We start from the raw sequence: 19,505 nt of genomic DNA, 5'->3' as shown, positions 1-19,505 counted from the left end.
ATGTGACAGACATGACCTTCACGTGATTCTGGGACTTTGTATTGCCAGCTACATCATGTGCCTGTCCATATACCAGCTGGGAGAGATACTATGTACTCCTTGAGAGGGAGCATCAACACCGTACTGGTGAGGAGGTTCTGGTGGTTGATTTGATGTGAGGTTACAGCCGGTGTTGAGTGGTCGACATAGTTCATCACCCACCTGGATGGTAAATTCAGTTGATCAAAACAGAAAATAGGGGTGAGAAATCAAATACGGTAGATGTATGAATTGACATCAACCGTGACAGAGGTGTAAGGAGTGACACTTTAAGCCAGCAGCGCTAAGCGAAGGTGTGGTGCCAACGCGTTGGCTTTTCGACAGCGACTGTTCCTCAGTTTATTCCCCTTTTTTCCCCCTCAGTGGAAGTTAAATGTCAGAGAGATGGATGTAGTACTTACCCAGTTTGCAAACAAGTATCCAAAAGCACAGTCTGAGAAATATGAGATCATTTGGTTCTCTGTAGCTGGTGTGGGAGGTGAGTTTTTATTCTGCTTGGCATCTTGTTCTGAAGTACCGCATCATCTTGGAATGCGAATTGAGATGTTTGACTGCAAAAGACTCTTTCTTGTAAGATGGCTAATTGGAATGTTTGACAAAGTCTTGGCAAAGAGGAACTGTTGGCTTTTCAGGAGAAAAAACAAGAAACTATTTCATGTATATTTTCTTAAACAGATATTTTATTGTCCTTGCTTCATTATAATCTACTGCCGGACACCACACACACATCTATGTGGTGGAAGAGTGACAGGTTCTTTTGGATCTGGGCTGAGCAGGCAGAGTGAAGTAGAGACTAAACAACAGTTTTAAACTAAACACCATATTTAAGAGGACATGTGGCTCAGGTTGGGTACATCTCACCTGTTCCATTCCACAGTTTGCTTTTAGCCAATGCATAGTTTAAAATACCAACATCAACAAACCAGACAGAAAGGGGCACAGGAAGTGGCCCTGGAGACATGTGTCTATTTTCTCAGGTTCTCCACAGCTTAAACAACTACATTATCCACGTGCTCTCAACAAACAATGCCATTAGCTTACTGCACACAATGTTCCACCATGCCTCCGGACTGCATTCACTTCCTGTGGGCGGACGCCTAGAACATAAAAAAGAGGGAGGTTTAAACACACACATTGACATTTCATAATCAGTTCAATTGTACAATGAAAATGCTTGATGCATTAACTGAATGGATGGGAAATTAGTCACACCTGTGACACACACACACACGCACATATTCTTACACACACAAACACAAACACACATACACCAAAAAGCTGGAAGCGGCACATGGCAAGCGGCACAGAGCAGGCCCTTGAAGCAGGTTAGGGGTTAAATGCCTTGCTCAAAGTGTGCATTATGTATGCATACAGTACCTCTGTGTGTGTGTGTGTGAGCACTGTATGTGTATACACATGTGTGCTGAGCCCTCTCAGACAGACAGTAAGAGGCCTTTGAAAGCCAATGACTTCCCCTACCCGGAGCCCATGCTGTTTTGCGAAACGACTCCTTGAGATGATGCTCTGCTCATCCCCAGACCTCATTTCTCCCCCCTCCTTCCAAAAGCTCCTTTATAGTGATGGACTGGACTATCACATGACGTCTGCCCTTGCCGGATATGTAATGCCTCGTTGAGCTTGTGCGCAAGCCTCGCTGTGCCCCCCCCCTCTTGTGACAAGCCAGACAAGATGGGGCCGTTTTGAAGTGAGGGTTGGAGAACAGGTATTATGGGATGGGGATGCTTGCCGAGACAGTCGGACAAAAAGAGTACAATTTCCGTGACCTGTCTTATTCTGACACCTGGATGTTCCGGATCTCGACAAGGCTGTCAAGGTGTCCCATTAAAAGGTGCTGTTGGATACATGAGGTTTTTTTTCACGGCAGTCAGTGTCTCTCTCTCTCTCCATTGTCTATTATTTCCCTCCCTTCTTTAAAATCACAGTATTTTTATTTGAATGTCTCTTTGTGCCACCCAACCCTACACACATTCAAACTGACGCACCCTATGCACACACACACACCACACACGGACAGACACTGCACACACACGAACGGACACACTGCGCACGCACCCACATAGACACACACACACACACACACACACACACACACACACACACACACACACTTAATTTATTAAACAATGAGTGCTATAGATTGCTTACCTGTGCTCCATGGTCCTGTAAAGGGGGGGCTTGAATTGATGTGGCTCTTTGGCCGAACCACCAACAGAAACCCAGAACATTGGGAGAATACATTCCCTTTGACCTAAAAAAAAAAAAAAAAAAAAAAAAAAAAAGAAGCTAGTATTGAATTAACCATGACATGACGTACAGGCTTTGGAGTAGATTTCTTTTATCTTTTATCCTTTCTATCCTCCCAATATGTCCTTGAAAAACACACACACACAGAGAGAGAGAGAGAGAGAGAGAGATCTATGTTTCCATGGAAATGGCATACAATAGTAAGCCTATTTACAATTCTCATGTATTGGCACTCGTTGGCTGGCGATATTTAACTGTAACAAATTAAAAGGCCTTCATGCGTGCAAAGGAATTGATAAAGCCACAGCTCTCTGAGTATTACGTTTGATGTCTTTATCATCAGGAAACTCAACTCAGCTACTGTTGCATAGCCTTGCCACCCTTATCTATCAAATAAATATTTTAAGTTGTGCATATTTTCTTCATTCACTACTTATGTGAGTAGAGTTCTTGAAAATGCTTAAATCCAAATTCATTGAGATATGCTTTAGCAAGCCTTCAAAATGAAGCTAAACAACCCTTGAACAAAGCATTGCACAAACTATTCTGACCAGGTCAATAACAAAAGTTTATCTCAATACTTTGTTATATACCCTTTGTTGGCAATGACAGAGGTCAAACGTTTTCTGTAAGTCTTCACAAGGTTTTCACACACTGTTGCTGGTATTTTGGCCCATTCCTCCATGCAGATCTCCTCTAGAGCAGTGATGTTTTGGGGCTGTTGCTGGGCAAGACGGACTTTCAACTCCCTCCAAAGATTTTCTATGGGGTTGAGATCTGGAGACTGGCTAGGCCACACCAGGACCTTGAAATGCTTCTTACGAAGCCACTCCTTCGTTGCCCGGGTGGTGTGTTTGGGATCATTGTCATGCTGAAAGACCCAGCCACGTTTCATCTTCAATGCCCTTGCTGATGGAAGGAGGTTTTCACTCAAAATCTCACGATACATGGCCCCATTCATTCTTTCCTTTACACGGATCAGTCGTCCTGGTCCCTTTGCAGAAAAACAGTCCCAAAGCATGATGTTTCCACCCCCATGCTTCACAGTAGGTATGGTGTTCTTTGGATGCAACTCCTCCAAACACGACGAGTTGAGTTTTTACCAAAAAGTTATATTTTGGATTCATCTGACCATATGACATTCTCCCAATCTTCTTCTGGATCATCCAAATGCTCTCTAGCAAACTTCAGACGTGCCTGGACATGTACTGGCTTAACTTCTTGATCCTACTTGAGACGCAGATGTCTCAACTAGGCACCTGGAAATGCAAATGCGCTACGCTAAATGCTAAATGTACTCGTTAAAACTCAAACCTTAATCAAAATTCACATACAGGGTATTGAATTAAAGCTACACTCGTTGTGAACCTAGCCAACAAGTCAGATTTTTAAAATGCTTTTCGGCGAAAGCATGAGAAGCTATTATCTGATAGCATGCAACACCTCAAAATGCCTGAATGCGACGTAAACAAAGACTTTGCTTATCCGGCGCTACACAAAACGCAGAAATAAAATATAAAACATTCATTACCTTTGACGAGCTTCTTTCTTGGCACTCCTATATGCCCCATAAACATCACTATTGGGTCTTTTTTTCGTTTAAATTGGTCCATATATACCCAAAATAGCTTTCTATGGAAGCTGTGTCATTCAGAAAAAAACATTGTTTTTAAACGCTGCGTCATTTTTTAAAATTAAAAAAGTCGACGATAAACTTTCACAAAACACTTCGAAATACTTTTGTAATCCAACTTTAGGTATTAGTAAACGTTTATAATCTATCAAAATGATTACAGGGCGATGTATATTCAATAGCTCCTCGTCTGCAAATCAATGGCTGCCAATGTGCACATTCAAACCATCCTGGTGGAGACCGGAAGAAACGGAATCCTGTTAGTTGGATTTTCCAACAAAAAAGTCAATTGAAAATGACGACAATGGCGACATCGTGTGGAATCTGTATGAATTGCATGCAGATTCATAATTAATTTTGTGCTCTTTTAACAACCCATGAAAGTGACTTATGGAAATTATTTTTAGCTTTCAGAGAGCAGTTTTTCTTGCGTTTTTCAATGAAACACACGATCTGTTATAGTCACAGCCGTGATTTAACCAGTTTTAGAAACTTCAGAGTGTTTTCTATCCACACATACTAATCATATGCATATACTATATTCCTGGCATGAGTAGCAGGACGCTGAAAAGTTGCGCGATTTTTAACAGAATGTTCGAAAAAGGAAGGGGTAGACTTAAGAGGTTTTAAGCAGGGTGACACGTCTGGCACTGCAGGATTTGAGTCCCTGGCGGTGTAGTGTGTTACTGATGGTAGGCTTTGTTACTTTGGTCCCAGCTCTCTGCAGGTCATTCACTAGGTACCCCTGTGTGGTTCTGGGATTTTTGCTCACCGTTCTTGTGATCATTTTGACCCCACGGGGTGAAATCTTGCGTGGAGCCCCAGATCGAGGGAGATTATCAGTGGTCTTGTATGTCTTCCATTTCCTAAATATTGCTCCCACAGTTGATTTCTTCAAACCAAGCTACTTACCTATTGCAGATTCATTTTTTTGTTTCTGGTGTCCTTTGACAGCTCTTTGGTCTTGGCCATAGTGGCGTTTGGAGTGTGACTGTTTGAGGTTGTGGACAGGTGTCTTTCATACTGATAACAAGTTCAAACAGGTGCCATTAATACAGGTAACGAGTGGAGGACAGAGGAGCCTCTTAAAGACGAAGTTACAGGTCTGTGATAGCCAGAAATCTTGCTTGTTTGTAGGTTACCAAATACTTATTTTCCACCATAATTTGCATTCATTAAAAATCCTACAATGTGATTTTCTGGAATTTTTTTTCTCATTTTGTCTGTCATAGTTGAAGTGTACCTATGATGAAAATTACAGGCCTCATCTTTTTAAGTGGGAGAACTTGCACAATTGGTGGCTGACTAAATACTTTTTTGCCCCACAGTATGCAGTCACTTTAACGATACCTATATGTACATACTACCTCAATAAGCCGGACTAACAGGTGTCTGTATATAGCCTTGCTACTCTTTTTTCAAATGTATTTTTACTGTTGTTTCATTTCTTTATTTACCTACACACACACACACACACACACACACACATATACCTTTTTTTCCACACCATTGGTTAGAGCCTGTAAGTAAGCACTGTAAGGTCTACACCTGTTGTATTCGGCGCACATGACAAATAAACTTTGATTTGATGTGTGCTCAGCCCCCTCCTGTACTCCCAATTACCCATGACTGCGTGGCCATGCACGCCTCCAACTCAATCATCAATTTTGCCACAACAGTAGTAAACTTGATTACCAACAATGACAAGACAGCCTACAGGGAGGAGGTGAGGGCTCTGGGAGAGCGGTGCCAGGAAAATAACCTCTCAACCAATGTCAACAAAACAAAGTAGCTGATCATGGAATTCAGGAAACAACCGAGGGAGAACCCCCCTATCCACATCGACGGGACCACAGTGGAAAATGAGGAAAGCCTGAAGTTCCTCGGTGTACACATCACTGATAAACTGTAATGGTCCACCCACACAGGCAGTGTGGTGAACATGGCACAACAGAGCCTCTTCAACCTAAGGAGGCTGAAGAAATTTGGCTTGGCACCTAAAACCATCACAAACCTTTACAGATGCACAATTGAAAGCATCCTGTCAGGTCGTATCACCGCCTGGTACAGCAACTGCACTGCCCACAACCGCAGGGCTCTCCAGAGGGTTGTGCGGCCCAACGCATCATCGGGGGCAAACTACCTGTCCTCCAGTACACCGACAGCCCCCGATGTCACAGGAAGGCCAAAAAGATCATCAAGCACAACAACTAATTGAGCCAATGCCTGTTCACCCCGCTATCATCCAGAAGGCGAGGTCGGTACAGGTGCATCAAAGCTGGGGCCAAGAGACTGAAAAACAGCATCTATCTCAAGGCAGTCGTTAGGATCATCTATCTTAAATAGCCATCGTTAGGATCATCACTTTATTTTAAGAATGTGATATGTCAGAATAATAGTAGAGAAAATTATTTATTTCAGCTTTTATTTCTTTCATCACATTCCCAGTGGGTTAGAAGTTTACATACACTCAATTAGTATTTGGTAGCATTGCTTTTAAAATTATTTAACTTGGGTCAAACATTTTGGGTAGCCTTCCACAAGCTTCCCACAGTAAGGTGGGTGAATTTTGGACAATTCCTCCTGACAGAGCTGGTGTAACTGATTCAGCTTTGTAGGCATCCTTGCTCGCACACGCTTTTTCAGTTCTGCACACACATCTACTATGGGATTGAGGTAAGGGCTTTGTGATGGCCACTAAAATACCTTGACTTTGTTGTCCTTAAGCCATTTTGCCACAACTTTGGAAGTATGCTTGGGGTCATTGTTCATTTGGAAGACCCATTTGCGACCAAGCTTTAACTTCCTGACTGATGTCTTGAGATGTTGCTTCAATATATCCACATAATTTTCCTGCCTCATGATGCCATCTATTTTGTGAAGCGCACCAGTCCCTCATGCAGCAAAGCACCCCCACAAAATGATGCTGTCACCCCCATGCTTCACGTTGGGATGGTGTTCTTTGGCTTGCAAGCCTCCCCTTTTTCCTCCAAACATAACAATGGTTATTTTGGCCAAACAGCTCTATTTTTGTTTTATCAGACCAGAGGATATTTCTCCAAAAAGTACAATCTTTGTCCCCATGTGCAGTTGCAAACCATAGTCTGGCTTTCTTTATGGCAGTTTCGGAGCAGTGGCTTCTTCCTTGCTGAGCGGCCTTTTAGGTTAGGTCGATATAGGACTCGTTTTACTGTGGATATAGATACTTTTGTGCCTGTTTCCTCCAGCATCCTCACAAGGTCATTTGCTGTTGTTCTGGGATTGATTTGCACTTTTCGGACCAAGGTACGTTTATCTCTAGGAGACAGAACGCGTCTCTTCCCTGAGTGGTATGACGGCTGCGTGGTCCCATGGTTTTTATACTGTTGCATATTGTTGTTTGTACGGATGAATGTGGTACCTTCAGGCATTTGGAAATTGCTCCCAAGGATGAACCAGACTTGTGGAGATCTACAATTGTTTTATGAGGTCTTGGCTGATTTCTTTTGATTTTCCCATGATCAAGCAAAGAGGCACTGAGTTTGAAGGTAGGCCTTGAAATACATCCACCGGTACACCTCCAATTGACTCAAATGATGTCAATTAGCCTATCAGAAGCTTCTAAAGCCATGGCATCATTTTCTGGAATATTCCAAGCTGTTTAAAGGCACAGTCAATTTAGTGTATGTAAACTTTTGACCCACTGGAATTGTGAAATAATCTGTCTGTAAACAATTGTTGAAAAAATTACTTGTGTCATACACAAAGTAGATGTCCTAACCGACTTGCCAAAACTATAGTTTGTTAACAAGTCATTTGTGGAGTGGTTGAAAAATGAGTTCTAATGACTCCATCTTAAGTGTATGTAAACTTCCGACTTCAACTGTATATATACTGTATTCTGTCCTATTCCACTGTATTTTAGGATATACCGCTCTGACATTGCTTGTCCTAATATTTATATATTCTTAATTCCATTCATGTAAATTGAAATTTGTTAGATGTTACTTGTTAGACATTACTGCACTGTTTGAACTAGAAACATATGCATTTCGCTACACCCGCGGTAACATTCCAGTTTATGCTGGTCATGCTGGTGACCAAGCTGGTCTATGCTGGTCCAGCATAGTCTAGCTGCTGGTCTGACCACTCTCATTTATCATATTTCCCAGCATGCTCTTTTGTAGTTTGTTTTAATGTCATTTTTGTTTGTTGTGTTTTTGCAGGTACATTGATTGATTAATTAATCATATGCTAAACAAAGATAAATAACATACATTTTTCTAAACTAATCCATTCTGCTAGTTTGATTTATTGCACCCGTTATTGAAATGTTTGTTCCATTTTACATGGTTTGGGTAGTCTAAGTGATTCTATGTTGGTCACCAGGGTGGGTGGTAACCAAGAAGAAACACTGTAGTCTCGTTACCACCAAACACAAAAAAAGTATTGTCGCTATGGTAACACAGCAAAGGCTGGTCACTATGAAAACATAATGACGGTTGCTTACCAGCAGAAACACAGCGAAGGCCGGTCACCAGCAAAAACACAGTGAAGGCTGGTCCACAGCAAAACACAATGCCATGAAAGCACAGCGAAGGTATCACCAGCAAATATGCTGGGCCAGCCTATGTTGGTCTACTGTATGCTGGCTTTTTCAGCAGGGATGTTCTAAAATAGGCCTTGATATTTGATACTAATTGACTTCTCTTTTTTAATTGGCAGTGCTGCACACTTGACCAGGATGGTTTTAATAACTTGCACTTTGCTTTGGGGGAGTTGTCCTGGCATGGCGTTGTTATTCTATTGTGCATGACCAATTACATTGTATTATCTTCGTAACAATATGAATCAGAGTTCAGTTTATTGGGAACGGATCTCCCTATTGGCTAGCCTAGGCCTCTCTTTGAGGTAGATAATCAGATAATGAACCACACTATGTACTGACAAGTCCTGCAACCTGAATTCAAGCAGACAGAACCCACGATATGGGTCGGTCACATCTTTGCTCTAAGAGGCTACTGTTGATTTGTCATTTTGGCTTCTACCCCCTAGATCCATTCTAGTGTTAAATGACCTGTCCGAAGCGAAGCGTTCAGCAAGGAAGGGCACATTGGAAGACAAAAGGTTGTGAGGTTGCAAGATGAGCCAGATGGTGGAATGAGGCCCTGTAAATGTATTTATTTATTTGAGTAAAACTGCAGCTAGGCAGTGTTGACTTGTAAAGATGGCAATGTCTCTGGCTTATGTTTGTATTATTTTGAACACAGCCTTACGTTGGAGGTTGATCCACTCAGTGATATATTAGCAAATGTATTCAAAACATGCACGTAGGCACACAAATGCACGTATCCACTTGCTGCTGCCAACATATACAGAAATTCCTTGTAATTTCCTGCCAACAAGATACGATTTGAGTCACAATCCATCACTTTAGTTCCTAGTATTTACAAATAACTTACTAGCAGTTACTTTGCCAAAATCCACCTCCACCAACAAGACAGGTGTAGCACTTTTGACAGGAAATAAGAATTACAAGTCATGTATTTCTGAAAATGACAATTAAATGTTGTCTTTTAAAAACATAAGAAAACAAAATTGACTTGATCATAATTCAGCATTTCTGACAAATCAACAAACTAGATGAGTTAACCTCAGCCTAGGCCTGCATAGCTACGTACAGCAGGTGGTTCACATCGCTTCAAGCAGAACTCTACGTCCCAAAGATTGCATTTGTTTGTGCCAGGTAGAATTGGAAGTTGGTTATGGAGGTTTCCCAAGATACAGAGACTGTGTGCAGAGATTAATAAGAAGCCTATTCTCTTATCGTCTCTCCAACACCGCGGCGTGCCAGCTTATTCCCCAGATTTGATTACTCTGAGTTTACATTTGCCTCTCTCCTGTTTGCCTCTCCTGTGTGTCATCAACCTGCCGTCATGTGGTCTAGAGTGGCATACGTGTGTGGAATGAGTGATGTGAAGTATAGAATGCCAAGTGAAGAGAAAGAACGTTCCAGGTAAATAACTGGGATCAGAAGTGGCAAGGTGGGAGGAGATATCCGAGGACAGGTTCATTGTAATGGCCGAAATGGAATAAAATAAAGGTATCAAACACATGCTTTGATACTATTTCATTCATTTTTTTTTTTGCCATTACAACAAACTTTTCCTCTATCTTTCTATGACCTATATAAATATGTACGGTGTCCATATTAGTACACATGCCCATTGAGTGTTGGAAGCAATGGCAACTTATCTGTGGTTTCGATTGGAGGAGGTGAAATGCAGCCAATGCAATTCGACTCTCATGCTGGCTGTCTGAGCTGTGAGCTCAGGCTCATTGTGCACAGTACAGTCAACACTCTAACCATCTGTTTGTTTATTTTGAATCTCTTGCTGCTCGTAACGGAGACCCAGATTGTTCAACGGTAAACAGGGTCTCATCTTCTTCCTGTTACAAAACTTCCGAGCTGTTTCACTATTACAGTAACCACATTTTTAACTACATTCAAAATCACATTGTTCATTTTGCAGATAACTAATGGTATGCAGTGGGTATAGAGTCCAAAGCTACATCAATGTACTGTATTTTCATCTCATTTGGAATTGAGTTCTGCTATTACAGACTGCATTTTTTGCAGCTGGACTGTATCTACAGTTCGACTAGGGGTGGACCTGGAAAGTCGAACTATATAACCAAATACATCCTGGTTGGATTATTTAGATTACTGGGCACTCATCTGTAAAAACAATAACATAAAAGCATTTCAATATGTATCAGGGGGACAGGTAAGCTTTTGGAATGGAACCCCCCTTTCCCCTCTCCCCTCCTAATCAGGCCCCTCGCCCCAACCAAGCTATGAATTAATTAACGAACCAGCGCCTGTTTGCATACAGATCCATGTCATTACCGAACAACAAATAGAAAAGAGGCGTACAAACACTGCTAATCGGTGTGGGGGCGTTTATTTAAACAGTAGTCTCTCTCCGAGTGCAGTGTTTACCCTCGGTTAGCGCGCTAAGCTAGGAACTCAGGGAAGGGTGGATAGAACACATTTTGTTAAAGGGAGTCAGGTTGGGGGGGGGGGGTTGTAGCGGCTCGATGCTCGGCTTGGGGAGAGTGTGAGGGAATATGGGAGGGAGGGTCGGGGAGGGGGGTTCTGGATCCTAATTAGCAGTCTCCATGTCCCTTGCCAAGGAATCATCCTAATCAGTTTTGTATCCCGCTGCCCTGAAATGAACTGGGCCAGACAGGGAGGTGCTAGTTGTTGGATGTGGCTATGGAGGATATGTGGAGTGGAAACGCACCACTGTGTCGTGTCTTCCCTAATTGTCTGAATGTGCCAATGTATGCAGAGTACGTGCTAATTAGAGCCCTTTGACATTAGCCACAGCTTTGGATGCATCACGGGGACGGGGAAGGTTCCAACAGGCTCATTAATTGACTATTATGATCGGGTTCAGAGTGCTTGGTTGGGTTCCACAGCGCCATGCATATATGAGTTGTTTATGGTTCGAAATGTGGCCGGTGCCACTATCATGCATTGATGCTTGCATTGATGGAAGTGTTTCCAACTCTGTTGTGTTGGGATGGTGGCCATTGTTAAGGCTGAACTTCCGTCAGATTAAGATCATGAAGCCTGGATTTCCAAACGTTTGCACAATACACTATTTGGAACCTGCTGTGTCGGTCAGTTCGTAGAGCAAGGCACTTGCAACTCTGCGGGTCATGGGTTTGATTCCCGTTGGGGCCACCTATACGTAAATTGTGTTGATGTATGACTGTGTCGCTTTGGATAAAAACTGTCTGCTAAATGGCATATGCATGGTACTGCTATTATATCCATTGCTTTGAATGTCAGTTGTTCCACCTTTTTCTCAGAGCCAATGATTGCCTTAGAAGTCTGTATACTGTAGTGAATTGCATGTCACATGTTGATGAGTTCTGGGCTAAAGAAAACCTATGTATGTTAGAAGTAATAACATTTCATTGTCATGTATTTCCAGAGGATCCAGAATACTACGGACACACTACAGGACCTGACAGGGAGGAACATGACAGACTTCCTCTTGAAGACGTATGAGAAAGCAGGCAAAAAAAGGTACCTTCACTCTGTGCTCGGTAGCACTTACATAACTTTGAATGTTCAGACATGATGCCAACAACGTGACCGAAGTTGTTATCTGAGATAGCGTGTAATGTCAAGTTCAACGTCCCACTAATTATAACTCATGAGTCAAGAGTCAAATTAAATGGCACTGTGTGCTGTTTCTGTATGTGTGTGTCTGCATGTGTGTGAATTTATTTGTGTGTTTGTGTGTCCATGCTTGTTCATATCTTATTAATTTGCACTCTGATCTTCGCCCGCACCCCTGCCACCACTACCCACCACTCAAGGTACGGAGGGATTTCCGTTGGAGGAGTTAACTCCCAGGTCAGGATGACTGAACCGGAAATTGAAGCTGTAATCAGGGATTTGAAAAGCCTGTTCAATTCCCCCCAGGTATGCTATGGATATTGGGATAGTGGTGGCCTTACTGCCAGCTGTGGAACAGCTTGACTTCTGAGGGAAAACGCATTGATTTAATATCTTCCTGTGTGGGAGGATAAAGGTACATTTGCTGTGGTTGAAAGCCAGAAGGGATCTACGGAGATCTCAATTCACAGGGGTGCTTGGAATGTTGTTTATCTACATTCAATTATGCATGGACGTAAGAAACCAATCACTAACGCTAAGCTTGTGCTCTTTTTGAAACACGAGATCGAATCTGCTTGAGTGACTCTTGAATTTCAGACTCTTGAATTTCAACACATTACCTTCAAATCAAACTGGAAGGAAAGTTAAAACCCAGATAGACTTTGGGTGTCCATGGAAACTGGGTATGATTGTCTCAGATGCATCTAATATATTTACTTCTTACTCTTTTTCTCCTCAACACATTCAAACAAGTGTACACACACCCCTCTATCTATCTATCTATCTATCTATCTATCTATCTATCTATCACTCACTCACTCACTCACTCACTCACTCACTCACTCACTCACTCACTCACTCACTCACTCACTCACTCACTCACTCACTCACTCACTCATTAAATGTTCAAACCTGTAGGAGGTATGGACCTCAAACTTAAAAAATAAATTTAAAAAAAGGCAAATGAAGTCATACAATCAAGATCAGTGTTACTCTCCCTTGGGTGTATTAACCATCCTTCTCCAGGCTCCGGATTCTCCACACTAACACGACTTTGATTCACAGCCGCAGTGATGATGTAACTCTAATGGCTGAACATCAGCCGTTCCCAGCTCTGTGCCTTTCCCTTTATAAAGTGGGATATGTCTGGCTCGCTGACTGTGGTTGCGTCACGAATTGTACCCCTTGGGCCCTGGTCAAAATAAGTGCACTACAAAGTGAATAGAGTGCCATTTGGGACACCTCCTGTGTCTGCTGGGGTTGCAGACAGAGAAAGAACAGTAGACAGTGTACTTTAGCAGTTGAATCTCCTCAGAGGAGGAAGGGGAGGACCTTTCTTCTCAGTGAAGTTCTTAAAAATAGTGAAACATTAAAGTTATCCTTTTTAGATAAAACTATACTATATATTCACGTCACCAAATAATTGATTCAATCACACTGTTTTGCCATGAAGGTCTACAGTAGCCTCAACAGCACTCTGTAGAGGGGCACCATGATGAGTTCAGCTAAGTTCCGTCCTCCTCTTGGTACATTGACTATAATACAAAACCTAGGAGGCTTGTGGTTCTCACCCCCTTCCATAAACATTCACAATAATTATGACAACCTCTGGAGGAGGTTTTCCAACCTATCAGAGCTCTTACAGCATGAACTGATATGTTGCCCACCCAATCAAAATATCAGAGAATGAATCTAGTACTGAAAGCATAAGCTACAGCTAGCTAGCATTGCAGTGCGTAAAATGTGGTGAGTGGTTGACTCAAAAAGGGAAAGACAATAGTTGAACAGTTTTGAATAAATTAGAAGCAAGAGAGGAAGAGAGATTTTCGTTGTATTTTTTTTCATTTCCGCTTTTTCTTATTTAGCTATCACATGCATCTAAAGTTCAAGTTCAGCAGTGTTGCTACTCTCCCTAGGAGTGGCCATCCAGCAAAGATGACTGCCCAGAGCACAGAGCAGCATGCTCAATGAGGTTAAGAAGAATCCTCGAGTTTCAGCTAAAGACTTACAGAAATCTCTGGAACATGCAAACATCTCAGCTGACAATTCTACCATACGTAAAACACTTAACAAGAATGGTGTTCATGGGAGGAAGCCACTGCACTCCAAAAAAAAACATTGCTGCACTTCTGAAGTTCGCAAAAGAGCACCTGGATATTCTGTAGACAGATGAAACTAAAGTTGAGTTGTTTGGAAGGGAGACAATAAAAAGCCATAGCACACCAACATCAAATCCTCATCCCAGCTCTAAAGTATTGTGGAGGGAGCATTATGGTTTGGGGCTGCTTTGCTACCTCAGGGCCTGGACAGCTTGCTATCATCGACGGAAAAATGAATTCCCAAATTTATCAAGACATTTTTCAGAAAAATTTAAAGCTATCTGTCTGCCAATTGAAGCTCAACAAAAGTTGGGTGATGCAACAGGACAATAATCCAAAACACAGAAGTAAATCAACAATAGAATGGCTTCAACAGAATAAAATATGCCTTCTGGAGTGGCCCACTCAGAGTCCTGACCTCAACCTGATTGAGATGCTGTGGCATGACCTCAAGAGTACGGTTCACCCCAGACATCCCAAGAATATAACAGTTTTGTAAAGAGGAATGGTCCAAAATTCCTCCTGACCGATGCACAGGTGTGATCCGCAACTACAGAAAACGTTTGGTTGAGGTTATTACTGCCAAAGGAGGTTCAACCAATTTGTAACGTTCTGGGTGTCGGGAGTGTGAAGTCAGGCGCAGGAAAACAGAGAGTTCAATATAGTGCTCTTTTAATGCACACACGGTGAACAACGGCCACCCGACGAAACACTGGGTGCTCAAGACAAATGCCCCAGACACGGGGGACGAAAACAGTCCAGCAAACTCCACGAACATAAACCAACACGTTGGTCTACACCAAACACAAAGGTTACAATAATTAATCCCGCACAAAGAAACGGGCGGGCCGGCTGACTAATAAAGCCCAACTAATTACAACAAACTCAAAACAGGTGTAATCAATAAACACATAAGGAGGGGGAGAAAATAATCAGTGGCAGCTAGTAGGCCGGCGACGACGACCGCCGAGTGCCACCCGAACGGGAAGGGGAGCCACCTTCGGTTGGAGTCGTGACACAATTATTAAATTCAAGGGTTCACATACATTTCCTACCCTGCACTGTGAATTTTTACACTGTGTGTTCAATAAAGACATGAACACATATAATTGTTTGTGTGTTATTAGTTTAAGCAGACTGTGTTTGTCTATTGTTGTGACTTAGATGAAGATCAGATCAAATTTTATTACCAATTTATGCAGAAATCCAGGTAATTCCAAAGGGTTCACATACTTTTTCTTGCCACTGTACAGGGGGAACCGGTACAGAGTCAATGTGCGTGGCTCAGGTTAGTTGAGGTAATTGAGGTAATATGTACATGTAGGTAGAGTTAAAGTGACTGCATAGATAATAAACAGACAGTAGCAGCGTAAAAAGAGGGGGGGAGGCAATGCAAATAGTCTGGGTAGCCATTTGATTAGCTGTTCAGGAGTCTTATGGCTTGGGGGTAGAAGCTGTTAAGAAGCCTTTTGGACCTAGACTTGGCGCTCCGGTACTGCTTGCCGTGTGGTAGCAGAGAGAACAGTCTATGACTAGGGTGGCTGGAGTCTTTGACAATGTTTAGGGCCTTCCTCTGACACCGCCTAGTATAGAGGTCCTGGTTGGCAGGAAGCTTGGCCCCAGTGAAGTACTGGGCCATACGCACTGCCCTCTGTCGTGCCTTGTGGTCGCAGGCCGAGCAGTTGGCATACCAGGCAGTGATGCTCTCGATGGTGCAGCTGTAGAACTTTTTGAGGATCTGAGGACCCATGCCATATCTTTTCAGTCTCCTGAGGGAGAATAGAATTTGTCATGCCCTCTTCACGACTATCTTGGTGTGTTTGGACCATGATAGTTTGTTGGTGATGTGGACACCAAGGATCTTGAAGCTCTCAACCTGCTCCACTATATTCCTGTCGATGAGATTGGGGGCGTGCTCGGTCCTCCTTTTCCTGTAGTCCACAATCAGTCCTCCATGACTAGTGGTCCTCCATGAGTAGTGCTGCTAATAAGTCCTTAGTTTTGGGATCACGCTCAGGTAAAACAATTTGGCTGATCTCTATTTCCATATTTTCCAAGTCCTATTCTTGAAGATTAACGGTTATAACATTTATTGGAATGACTGTAATTCTGATACTTTGCTTTTTAATGTAAAGATATAATTTAATTGTATTATTATACATTGTAGAAAGCGACGGGTTAGATGAAGTGTACATAAGCAACCCATAAATTAAAATATAACATCCATAAATGGGCATCTATATAAACTGTAACATTGCTTTATCCTGCAATATATGTAGTTCAAATGGTAACATACATTTTTGTCTTCTTCTAATACCTCTTAAGCGGATTATGTTACTGAGTTTGGGTAACCCAAAAGTTACATTACTGATTACAATTTTGGACAGGTAGCTAGTAACTAACTGATTACATTTAGAAAGTAACCAGGGCTCCCGAGTGGCCGCGATTGGGAGTGCCATAGGGTGGCGCACAATTGGCCCAGTGTTGTCCGGGTTTGGACAGTTTAGGCCGCCATTGTAAATAAGAATTTGGTCTTGACTGAATTGCATATGACGTTAATATGGTGTCAATGATGTAGGTAGGCTGTGTGTAGTGGTTAGAGGTTATGACATAAAGGTTTGGCTTGGATAGGTTTTTTAGTCTGGTCACAGACAACTGATGTGTTTTGCACATCAGCTACAAGTGAAGGAAAAGGGGGGAGGAGGAGAGCACATAGATGCGAGAAGTAATTATACAACGATCACAGGGATCATGCTGTTTGTATGTGGCTGCTTGGAAAGTGAACTGTGTTTGCATGTGATCAGGAGTGTATTAATTCCACCAATTCTGTTGAAAACAGAAGCAAACGGAACGAGGGAAAGAGGTAAAACATATCTGAATTTGTCCCATAGAATCTCTCATTTGCAACTGTTGGACTAAAGATTACACCCTAGATCAGATAGATGCAGACAGGTATTGAATGTGTCAATGACTCTCACCTTGATTACAAAAATGTATCTCGACCTGTGCTCCTACCTTGTAAACTTTCATTCGTAGGCTAGGTTGTAGCATCTTCATGATGGGTATCGGGAAAATTGGAGTATCATGTAGTAGCCTAAACCTATCAAAGTTACATTGAGCTGGGTGAATGGAATATGAATGACAGTCATCCAATATTATTATTTGTTTTTCATCTTTATTTAACCAGGTAGGCCAGTTGAGAAAATATTCTCATTTACAACTGCGACCTGGCCAAGATAAAGCAAAGCAGTGCGACAAAAACAACAACACAGAGTTACACATGGGATAAACAAACGTACAGTCAATAACACACTAGAAAAATCTGTATACAGTGTGTGCAAATGAAATTAGGAGGTAAGGCAATAAATAGGCCAATAGTGGCAAAGTAATTACAATTTAGAAATTTACACTGGAGTGATATATGTGCAGATGAGGATGTGCAAGCAGAAATAGTGGTGTGCAAAAGAGCAAAAAAAAAAATATGGGGATGAGGTAGGTAGTTGGTTGGATGGATGGGCTATTTACAGATGGGCCATTTACAGTTGGGCTGTGTACAGCTGCAGCGATCAGTAAGCTGCTCTGACAGCTGATGCTTAAAGTTAGTGAGGGAGATATAATTCTCCAGCTTCAGTGATTTTTGCGATTCATTCCAATCATTGGCAGCAGAGAACTGGAAGGAAAGGCGGCCAAATGAGGTGTTGGCTTTGGGGATGACCAGTGAAATATACCTGCTGGAGCGCGTTCTACGGGTGGGTGTTGCTATGGTGACCAGTGACCAGTGAGCTGAGATAAGGCTAGCAAAGACTTATAGATGACCTGGAGCCAGTGGGTTTGGCGATGAATATGAAACGAGGACCAGCCAACGAGAGCATACAAGTAGCAGTGGTGGGTAGTATATGGGGCTTTGGTGACAAAACAGATGGCACTGTGATAGACTGCATCCAATTTGCTGAGTAGAGTGTTGCAGGCTGTTTTGTAAATTACATCGTCGAAGTCAAGGATCGGTAGGATAGTCCATTTTACGAGGGTATGTTTGGCAGCATGGGTGAAGGAGACTTTGTTGCGAAATAGGAAGCTGATTCTAGATTTAACTTTGGATTGGAGATGCTTAATGTGAGTCTAGAAGGAGAGTTTACAGTTTAACCAGACACCTAGGTATTTGTAGTTGTCAACATAAGTCAGAACCGTCCAGAGTAGTGATGGTAGTCAGGCGGGTGGGTGCGGGCAGCGATCGGTTGAAGAGCATGCATTTCATTTTACTAGCATTTAGAGCAGTTGTAGGCGTTGAAGCTCATTTGGATGTTTGTTAACACAGTGTCCAAAGAATGGCCAGATGTATACAGAATGCTGTCGTCTGCGTGGAGGTGGATCAGAGAATCACCCACAGCAAGAGCGACAACATTGATATATACAGAGAAAAGAGTCCTCCCGAGAATTAAACCCTGTGGCACCCCCATAGAGACTCCCAGAGGTCCAGACAACAGGCCCTCCGATTTGACACACTGAACTCTATCTGAGAAGTAGTGAACCAGGCCAGCCAGTCAGAAACCAAGGCTGTTGAGTCTGCCAATAAGAATACGGTGATTGACAGAGTCGGAAGCCTTGGCCAGGTCGATGAAGACGGCTGCATAGTACTGTCTTTTATCGATGGCGGTTATGATATCATTTAGGACCTTGAGCATGGCTGAGGTGCACCTGTGACCAGCTAGGAAACCAGATTGCATAGCGGAGAAGGTACGGTGGGATTCGAAATGGTCTAGTAATAGGGGTTGCAACAATGGTGGCAGATCATTTTATGAAGAGAGGGTCCAGATTATCTAGCCCAGCTGATTTGTAGGGATCCAGATTTTGCAGCTCTTTCCGTACATCAGCTGTCTGGATTTGGGTGAAGATGAAGCGGGCCAGTTGCTGCGGGGGGTGCAGAGCTGTTGGCCAGAGTTGGGGTAGCCAGGTGGAAAGCATGGCCAGCCGTAGAGAATTGGTTATTTAAATTCTCAATTATCGTGGATTTATCAGTGGTGACAGTGTTTCCTAGTCTCAGTGCAGTGGGCAGCTGGGAGGAGGTATTCTTATTCTCCATGGACTTTACAGTGTCCCTAAACGTTTTGGAATTAGTGCTGCAGGATGCAAATTTCTGTTTGAAAAAGCTAGCCTTTGCTTTCCTAATTGACTGTGTGTATTGGTTACTGACTTCCTTGAAAAGTTGCATATCATGGGGACTATTTGATGCTAGTGCAGTGCGCCACAGGGTGTAATAGAAATACGGTCATGCTCCTAAAAAAAATAATCATCC

At 42.6% G+C, this 19,505-nt stretch overlaps 1 protein-coding gene across 1 annotated transcript in view; it reads left to right on the top strand.

The window, feature by feature from the left end:
- Positions 1-19,505, top strand: part of LOC139378978 (phospholipid-transporting ATPase ABCA1-like) — a 269,741-nt gene that overhangs the window by 170,907 nt on the left and 79,329 nt on the right. Inside the window, exons 32-33 of the mRNA XM_071121640.1 lie at positions 11,923-12,017; positions 12,314-12,419. Coding sequence (XP_070977741.1) covers positions 11,923-12,017; positions 12,314-12,419 — 201 coding nt within the window. The remainder of the gene's footprint in view (positions 1-11,922; positions 12,018-12,313; positions 12,420-19,505) is intronic.

Source organism: Oncorhynchus clarkii, chromosome 21, assembly GCF_045791955.1.
Source record: "Oncorhynchus clarkii lewisi isolate Uvic-CL-2024 chromosome 21, UVic_Ocla_1.0, whole genome shotgun sequence".
NCBI lineage: Eukaryota > Metazoa > Chordata > Actinopteri > Salmoniformes > Salmonidae > Oncorhynchus > Oncorhynchus clarkii.
The sequence above is the reverse complement of the archived record's forward strand: the minus strand, read 5'-3'. Positions and strand labels throughout refer to the sequence as shown.